Consider the following 10,387-nt stretch of genomic DNA (forward strand, 5'->3'; position numbering starts at 1 on the left):
ATTAAAATAGGACAAGTACTACGTGAGATGCTTAATTGTGAGGACGATGGTACCTGGTTTAAAAGACACTTCATGATAGCACTACAATTTTCATTGATGGAAAGTTGTACGAGTGGAACTGTGCACCCTTTCATTCTAAGGTGTCTTGCTGATATTCGTACTCTCCGAAGGTGGAATTGGGGGGAGTACGTCCTACGGTCTTTGATTGATCACAAGAGATCATGGGCATTTGATCAGAAGAAAGTATTTGGTGGTCCAGTCCTTTTTATAGTGGTAATCTTTTGTTTTGCTTAATTAGTGAACAACATGTTATTTAGCCTACTAACCATTATTATTTTTTTTTGTTTTGAAGTTGTTCTACGTGGACAGATTCGAGATCAACCGTATAACAGATGAACGGTTGTTCCCAGTGATGATCAATTGGACAAGTGTTTCACTACGAGGAAGGCAGCGACTTGAGTTCGATGATGGGTATTTTGGTGATGGTGAACTGTGCAAACCGATTGAACTCCCAGAGGAGTATGGTCGGGCAGAGAAAGATGTTGCAGAGGAAGAGGATCAAAAGAAAAAATATGTTGAAGAAAAATATAGTGAAGAAGAGAGTAGGTGTGTTCGTATAATGAAGAAAGGAGTGGAATTGGCTGAGGGCTTGCAAAAACTGAAGAAATTTATCGAGGAAACGACTTTAGAAGAAAGGAAATCGATAATTTTCAAGGACATTGTAGAATCAGTTTGCAAGATGACAAGGTTGAAGGTAAATATTGATGTTCCAGAGAGTAGCAGTGGTGGACAATTTGAACACCTTGACGATGATCCATTCTGGAGTTCAGACGAGGTTATTGTGGCTGTAGATGCAGCATCAACTGATGCTTTAAAGGAGAAAACTAAGGAACCATTTTCCCCTACTGATATACCTAGTTTTAGTTTGAACTTTACACAACACTTCCCATGCAATGCCGAAGTAGTTGGTGGAGATTCAGTTAATGCAGACCCAAAAGATAAGGTAACACATAAGTTTAATTTAAAATATTCTGGAAAATGATTGTTATTTTAAATTTTCGTACAGGGAAAAAACTGTTGAAGGCGAAGCTGAACAGGAAGGAGTTGGTTTGATTTCTAGCAATAATATTCAGGTTAATCAGTTTCCTGTGTGTACAAATTATGTTTTTGTTCACATAATTATTTAATACATTTTTTACATTTTGAGAAATAATAAGAACTAAGTATTTTGGGTATTATTGCGTGGGCAGTTTGTAGAGTCATGTTGAGCCTTTAGTATTATTTGTTTTATATTCATTATTTTCTTCACATATTTTCCTTACATGATGGGTTTTATTCGTGAAAATTTATATATATTCGCCCAACACAACAACCTATTATAAGCTAACCATTGAACAGCCAACGGAGGAATATCGCCCACCAAGTGCTCGACGAAAAGCCGAGCAACAAAGCATGCCACGATCGCATGCCAACTAAACCGAGGACGCCTAGCAGCCATAAACCGTAGCTTGTCAAAGGTAATATGCTCAAGATGGAGCAGAGCACGACACATCAACAATAGGAACTTGCCGGCTTCAGAGATACGACGTCGATAAATAAGAATTATCGTCGAGAAATCGTCAAGACCTCACCACCCCGACTCCAGTTTTGAATGCAACCAAACGCTGTAAACGAGCAGGGATGGCGTCCGTGACCACCACCTCAAACGCTGCCCAGTCGAATCCAAATAGAAACAAAGAAAAATATATAGAAAGATACGCAGCAGATGCTCGAGAAAAGGCCGAGCAGAACTCGCCCAGAACACCAAGCAAAACACATACCAGTTTCTCGACAAAATGCAGCAACGGATCCTGCCCCCAGAAATAAACATGTATTATGATAAACAAAGTCAGAAACTTAATGAACAAAAAAAAACTCACATTCAAATTATGTATTGTTTTCCACATAATTCAGCAAGTAAACGATTAAAAAAAATATAAAGTATATGTTGCAACTACCCAAAAAAATATTAAAATCTAAATGGGTTTAAAAACTACCAAAAAAATAATAAAATTGCAAAACCAAAAAAAAAAAAAAAAACTAAGAGTGCATGGTATTCTTGAGGGGGTAGTTTCTGGAATCGTGATGACCCTTAGTATTACACCTCCGACAATTCCGCATTGGCTTATGTGCAAGGATCATGGCCTTCTCTTGATTTGATTTCCTACGTCCGCCGACACCGCTACCTTTCGTCTTGCAGATAGGAGGAGGTAAAACAAAAACTTTTTTCTGGGGGAGCACAGCCATACAAATCCTCAAAAACTGATTCCTTATTGTTGGTCAGTGAGTGTGTGTTACTGAGCTTTGCATACTTTTGGCTGACAGCCTCGAGATCCAAGAGACATTGATCACTCAATTGATCATTACCTTTGACATGTGCAATACAATCACTTGCAACCTTGAAGAAATGGAAACTGTGGGACATTGGATTTGGATGGCCACCATTGTGTTCTTCAAGCTCCGTACCACAGAGAGATAACCTGCTGGACTTGCACCATCTACTACATATGTATTTCTCCGGGATCTTCTTCATATCATTATTGCGAATGACAAAGAATATATGTCTGCATAAGATCCCCTTTCTGATGAACAGCTTGCAGCTGCATGACAAGTAATCCTCGTGCTTTACATAACGAACTGTGAACTCACCATTCAAATTATCCCGGATGATGTGTACGTTGTCCTCCTCATCAGAATACATATTGGTCATACCACAACCTAAAATAGACCACTCAATCTCCTCTTGAACATCCTTGAACATAGTATTGGTATATATCTTGGATGCATGTTCCTCTATGTCGAGCTTAGTGCGCATCATAGGTACCTCACTCTCATCTTCATGGTTTAACTTCCGATATGTGTAACACTGGGAATCCAAGGCACTACAATAATTCATATACAACTATGCAAGGTCAGTATTCTTGTTGAGAAAGCACTTAAAGTAGCTATTCTCACTCTCAGAAAGAGACGTAGTACGGAAAAGACCGCTCATACTGACGTCTTTAAAGTATGCCGGTATCCAAAACGTGCGGTCCTCAAACATGTCAGAAAACCACTTATTTCCACCAAGGTCGTACTCATCCATTAGAGTAGTCCATTTCTCCTCAAATGTGTCAGGTTCTTCAAAATCACACCAAACAATTTTACCGAATTCAGTCTTGAAGCCAGAATCTTTTGTTAGATTGGAAGGCAACTTCTCTGCAACTTTCATGGTAATGTGCCACATGCAAAAATGATGTCGTGTGTTGGGCCAACTGGCAGCTACAGCTTTCTTCAGTCCCGGGTCCTGATCAGTGATAATCAAGCGCGGTGCATTACCCATACATTCAACAAATTTCTCGAGTACCCACGAGTAAGACTCCATGTCTTCATGCGAAATTAGGGCTGCACCAAATGAAACGCTTTTTCCATGATTGTCTCTACCAGTAAAAGGTGTGAAGATCATCTTGTACCTAACATATGAACAAATACAGAACTTTAAAGAAATAAGTAATACATTGGTATCAGATTAACAAGTTAGAATCACAATAAATAAATTCGAAACTCGTTCGAATAAGTTCAGTATCTAATGAATAAAACTTTACAGAATATATGGAAGAATATTAGGAAAGGCTGAAAACTAAGAAGAGAATAAATTATTCACTAAATATACTAAAACAAAGGCAGATTAATTATTAATATTGTTTCACAAAATTAGAACCTTAATTACCGTTGTGGATTAGTGATCTACTTTACTAAAATTTTGGGTGCACACGTTAAGGTATCTAACGAATAATATGGCATACTTAATGAACGAAAAATAACCTGTTAGTGTTGTATGTTGCGTCGAAAGACACAGCCTCCCCAAACATCTTGTAGTTCATCACTGATGATTTGTCAGTCCATATCAAACGCTTGAGCTGGTTCTCCCCATCAATGTCATAGAAATATTGGAAACCATCACATGCGTCTTTTTTGTTCTTGAATGTATCTAACACCATATGAGCATCGGACCCATTAACAGAGACCCTCAAGTCTCTACGCCAGTTTTTGAAATCCAAACTTGTGCAGCCAACTTTATCATAAGTGCCAACAATTTCCTTGTATATGCGAAAAGTACGCATAGGACCTACACTTGCTTTTATCCCACATATAAGAAACATTTCATGAATCTTACTAACTTTCCTCTTGTTCTTCATAAAGGGACGGCTTGCAGCAGAAACCATATTATGATTATGGCCTTCATTGAATAAGCGTACCCTGTAAATCCCCCCGTATGAATCCTAAAAATAATTTGGGCCCTGCACTTTACTTGACAGGAGGTAGTCTTTCTTTTTTTAGAAGACGAGTCATCTGCCTTACCCCAGAAACCTTCTCTGTTACAAACAAGGTAACGATCAATAATTGTACCATTAGGACGGTCCCTCTCAATCGTACTTTTGCGAGAGATGAAACCACACAGATCTGCATAATCCTCATAAAACTTGTATCCATCTTCTATCTTCGCAAACAATTGCCCAACATAAGGTTTAAATTTGTCATCACATTGTGGATAAACCAACTCATCATCTCGTACTCCTCTACTGTCAAAATAATATATATGAATTCAAGATGTTCTAATAAAAGGATTTAATCAAGTAAATGTTTGCATAAGAATGTGGATGTAAATTGGGGTAAAAAATTTAGTAGTCTGTAAACATAATTATCAATGAACAAGACTTCGGTATAAAATTATGAATAACCGATTCATTACAGTATAAATTACATACCTGACATGTTGTAAACTGAAACTCTGTGTGAAAATACTCAACTATGAATCTCAGATGAAGTGTGTGACCAAAGCCGCAAAATAACAGAGAAGATATACAACATCGGATGTTGTTGATAACTCATGGAAAAAGGTTTATTAAAAATGGGAAATATGCGAAATTAATGATACGCACAAAATTACCAAGATATGTGTATCTTAAATATGGTATAGATGGTTACTTAAATAATAATATATTACAATTGTAACCTTTGACCATTTTGTAGGAGCCGAAAAATAGGATTAATGTGAGTCGTAGGATTGCTTAAAATCAGTGACCACGATTCCATCTTAATTCTCACAACATATAGCCTTCTCAATAGATCCCTTCCCTATATATATATATATATATATATATATATATATATAAAGGTGCGCTCCAATGAGACCCTTATTTTTTGTGAGACACTGAAACCCTTATTTTTCAATGAATAAGACATATATACTGATGAACATGGCAGTATATAGTGATAAATAACGAAATTCAAAAAATTGGTAATGAATAAGATATATTATATATATACTGATGAAAAAGGCAGTATATACTGATGAATAACGAAATTTAAAATATTTTGATCCCTCTAGGATTCGAACCCTGAGAAAAAAAAAATCGCCCTCTAGGTACAATATCAACCATATGATTGATAAAATAAACGCAGGAGATCGTGTCTAAGAGCATCTCCAACGCGGGTGACGAAGGCCGCGTCGATCCGAGTCGTTGGAGTGAACGCTGCGCTGGAGACCCGACATGATTCGAAGCCGTTGCGAAGCTAAGACCCGGAGTGAAGGCTGTGGTTGAGAGATCCGTGCGCTACACGTGCACGGTTTAAATATATATATATATATATATATATATATAAAAATGAAGCAAATATAGCATTTTTAGTTGGGGGAAGGCAATGGAGGAAGAAAAGCTTTGGTTAAGAGAGAGGACAAAATTTGGGCTGGAAATCAGTTGCAGAGAGAGAGAAAATTTTGGGGAAGACGATGGGGAAGAAATGGGTAGGTGGGTAGGTGTTTGACTTTAAAAACAATAAAAATTAATTATGTTTTGTTTTATTTATTGTTTTTGATTTTTTTGAATTTTGAAATTTAGCATTTTTTTTTATTCTTTTTCGTAATTTTTAGGATTTTTAAGTTTTAGTCATTTTTTTAGTTTTAATTTTAATGTAATTAAAAATTTAAAAATAAAAATATAGAAATATGTATTTTGTGGAAATGAGGATATAAGACACCCTCTAAGCACTAAGAGCAACTCCAATGCTTGTGTCTTAGAGGAGTGTCTTAGGAGTGGGCCCCACCTAAGACACACACCTCTCCAATGCATTGTGTCTTAGGTGGGTGCTTAAATCCACATTTCCACAAAATTCATATTTCTACACTTTTATTTTAAATTTTCCAATTTCATTAAAAATAAAATTAAACATTACAATAATTAACTCGATCCGCCTTGTTGCTCGAGGTATTCATCGAATTCACGATCCATCTTTGAAAATGTAGAAGAGAGAATTGTTGTTGGGAGAGAATTGTAGTTGAAGATATTGGTGAATTTGAAAAAGTGGAAGAGTTGTATTTATAGAAGGGAAAAATAAAAAAAAATAAAAAAATAAAAGAAATTCAAAATAGCCGTTGATTTGAACGGTCAAATTAAAAAAAAAAATTACCAACGGTCGAATTTTTAAACAAATTAACAATTTTTGATTTTTTTTTTAAATTGGGCGCGTCCAATACTCCTTCAATCCTCGCCCCAGGTCTAGCCTTCGACGCCGCCTCGCACCTGGCCGGGTCTCCAGCGCACACCCCTCTCCTTCGACGCGGATCAAGGCTCCCTTCGACCTCCGCGCTGGAGGTGCTCTAAGAGCAACTGCAGCGCGAGTGTCGAAGGCGGGATCGACCCGCGTCGAAGGAGACGGCCGCGCGCTGGAGACGCGGCCACATGCGAGGCGAGGTCGAAGCCTGGACCCGGGGCGAGCGAGGATAGAGTATGGCGCGTCCTTCGGACGCGCCCAATTTTTTTTTTTTAAAAAAAACAAAAATCATTAATTTTGAATTAATTCGACCGTTTGCTATTTTTAAAAAAAAATCGACCGTTGATTTCAACGGCTATTTTGAATTTAATTTTTTTTTCTTTTTTTTCCCTTCTATAAATACCACTCTTCCACTCTTTCAAATTCACCAACATCTTCAACTACAATTCTCTCCCAAAAACAATTCTCTCTTCTACATTTCCAAAGATGGATCGTGAATTCGATGAATACCTCGAGCAACAAGGCGGAACGAGGCTTCCAATGATGGGGTTTGCTCCATTTTCACAAGCCTCCAATGTCTTGGCTACGGGAAATGTTCCTACGCCGGCGGCGAACGCCAACGTTCAAGAAGAGCCGGAGGAGGTGACGCCGAAAGCCAAGGGCACCCGCGCTGCATATTCTAGCGAGGAGTCCGAGCTCGTGGCAATATTGTGGGCGGAAGCAACCAACAATCCTGTTTTGGGGACCTCCCAAAAGTTGCTCCAATATTGGGGAGCAATCGCCGAGAAGTTCAACGCGCTCAATACGTCGGGAGCGCCGCCGCGAAAGCCGGACCATCTCAAGTCCCACTTCGCTCGTGTCCAAAATGAGACAAAATTCTTCGAGGGCTTCTACAACACTTGCAAGGACAATTGGGGGAGTGGTATGAGCGACGATCAAATCTTCCAACAAGCCCAGACGATGTTCGAGGCAAATTTCAAGAAGCAATTCTCCTACGTCAAAGCTTGGAAAGTGCTTCGTGAATGCCAAAGATTCACGTCGCAAGCCGGGGATGTCCACTCCGCCAAAAAGTCGAAGGGCTCCGATGGTGGAGCAACCACTACTTCTTCGGAGCCGAGTGTCACGGCGAGACCCCAAGGCCAAAAAGCGGCAAAGCGAGACAAGGGCAAGGCGAAGAAGGGAGAATGGGTCTTCGGGAGGAGGATCGGCGTTCTCCGACGCCCTCGAGAAGGTGGTCGAAAGCATGAGGGAGCATGCTCTCAAAACGGGGGAAATCGCCGAGGTCAAAAAAATGCAAGCCGGGATGAAACGGGAGGAGATGGATATGAAGCTCTTGAACAAGGACACGACGGGTATGACGGATGCACAATTGGCCTTGCACAACCACCTAGTCCAAGAAGTGCTCAAGTGTCGAGGGCTTATTTAAATTAGGAAATTATGTTATTTTTTATTTTATTATCGTATTTTAATTATGTTTTTAATTTTATTTAAATTATTGTAATGTAGAATTTGAATTTTAATGAAATTTGAATTTTAAAATAAAAGTGTAGAAATATGAATTTTGTGGAAATGAGGATCTAAGCACCCACCTAAGACACAATGCATTGGAGAGGGGTGTGTCTTAGGTGGGGCCCACTCCTAAGACACCCCTCTAAGCAACAAGCATTGTGGATGCTCTAATGAATTGGAGAGGAGTGTGTCTTAGGTGAGGACCACCATCTAAGACACCCCCTAAGACACCATGCATTGGAGAATCTCTAAGACCACCATATATATATATATATATATATATATATATATATATATATATATATATATGAACGAATAGAGTATAAACATTTTTTAACATATAAAATACGAACTAGTTAAAATGTATGAATTTTATGTAAATACATATGAATTCGCTGTGTAATTGTATTAATTGCAAAAAATATTTTTTTTGCTATTTATAGGATTTGAACTCGGGACCATTAATTCATTCAACAAAGTGATGAATCAATATTAGATTTTGATGATTTAAGGACTCAAAATAATTCCTATTTTATATTCTAAGAGATGTTTTTATTTTAGCTCACCCATATATATATATATATATATATAGGGGAGGGCTAAAATAAAAACACTTCTTAAAATATAAAATATAAACAATTTTCAGCCCTTAGATCATCAAGATCTACGGTTGATTCGTAACCCTTTTGGATGAATTCGTGGTCCTGAGTTCGAATCCCAAAGGTAGCAAAAATTTATTTTTCACAGTTCGTAACCATGTTGGACAAAATTCGTACATTCAAAAACGTTTATATTTATATTTTAAGAAATGTTTTTACTGTAGCCCTCCTATATATATATATATATATAGGGAAGGGCTACCGTGAAAACACTTCTTAAAATAAAAATAAAAACGGCTAAAATGTATGAATTCTATGTAAAACACGTATGAATTAGCTGTGTAACTGTATGAATTGCGAAATTCATACGTGTTCTACATAGAATTCAGTCGAACTCAGGACCTTTCGCAATTCATACAGTTACACAGCCAATTCATAAGTGTTCTACATAGAATTCAATCGTTTTTAGTTTTTACAAAAAGATGTGTTTTTATTATAGCCCACTTCTATATATATATATATATATATATATGTGTGTGTGTGTGTGTGTGTGTGTGAGACCCCTTATTTTTCGTGTAACATGAGTACAATGAATAAGACATATAATACTAATGAACAAAACGTATATCTAATGAACAAGATGTATATACTGATGAAAAATAAAATTTTAAAAATTCGTAATGAATAAGACATATATACTGATGAACAGAGCTATATATACTGATGAACAATGCAGTATATACTGATGAATAACAAAATTTAAAATATTCTGCTCCCTCCAAGATTCGAATCCTGCAAAAAAAATCACCCTCCACATACAATATCAGCCATAGGATTGATAAAATAAACGCAGCAGATCGTGTCCTATATCTCACTAAAATTAGGGGGTCTCATTGGAGCGGTCCCCTATATATATATATATATATATATATATATATATATATATATATATATATATATATATATATATATATATATATATATCTGAATTCGTAATTTTTGTAAGATTTTTTAAACATTGCAAATCTCAACGCTTCCAATATTTTCTAATAAATTTGTCCGATGTATTAATTAGTTAGGCTTGTATTGGTGGTGTGAATTGTGATGCGACTAACTTATTTGATCTGATAGAAATCAACGTCAAATCCTTACATTTTCTCGCCAATATTTATTTATTTATTTATTTTTATTTTTTTTGAGAAGAAATTTCTTAATTTTCTGGAAAAGATGAAAAATGAAATGAAATAAATTGATATGCATAGAAGTGGGCCATATCTTATTGGACCTGCAACTAGAGCTGTCAAACCTTGCGGGCCGGGCCGGGTCAGCCCAACCCAACGGGCCTAGGCAATATTTTGGGCCGGGTCGGGCCGATCCAAAATTTCAGCGGGCCTTGAACATTGAAGCCCAGCCCGGCCCTATACGGGCCGCCGGGCGGGTCGGGCCAAAACGGACCAAAAATTAATAAATATATATATATATATATTAGTTCCAAAAATTAATAAATTAAATCAAATTTAAAGAAAAAAATCGAAGACAAATTCGATAAAACAAAAAGGGCCTTAAACAATCTACATCTAAATTACGTAATTGACTAAAATTAAATATAAACAAATATGACTAAAATTAAATGTAAACAATATGAATACAAGTAAAAAACAAAAACTAATTGCAAAAACAACAAAAACTGAAAACGATTTATTCAC

At 36.9% G+C, this 10,387-nt stretch overlaps 1 protein-coding gene across 1 annotated transcript; it reads right to left on the bottom strand.

Moving 5' to 3' along the window:
• Positions 1–1,619: 1,619 nt before the first annotated feature.
• Positions 1,620–4,244, bottom strand: LOC131007094 (protein FAR1-RELATED SEQUENCE 5-like). The gene is made up of 5 exons (XM_057934252.1): positions 3,844–4,244; positions 3,038–3,491; positions 2,263–2,905; positions 1,821–1,850; positions 1,620–1,708 (listed from the first exon to the last, which is right to left on the bottom strand). The coding sequence occupies exons 1-5, from the start codon at positions 4,242–4,244 to the stop codon at positions 1,620–1,622; spliced, it is 1,617 nt and encodes a 538-aa protein (XP_057790235.1).
• Between the last annotated feature and the right edge of the window lie 6,143 nt (positions 4,245–10,387).

Source organism: Salvia miltiorrhiza, chromosome 1 (genome assembly GCF_028751815.1).
Source record: "Salvia miltiorrhiza cultivar Shanhuang (shh) chromosome 1, IMPLAD_Smil_shh, whole genome shotgun sequence".
NCBI classification, from domain to species: domain Eukaryota; kingdom Viridiplantae; phylum Streptophyta; class Magnoliopsida; order Lamiales; family Lamiaceae; genus Salvia; species Salvia miltiorrhiza.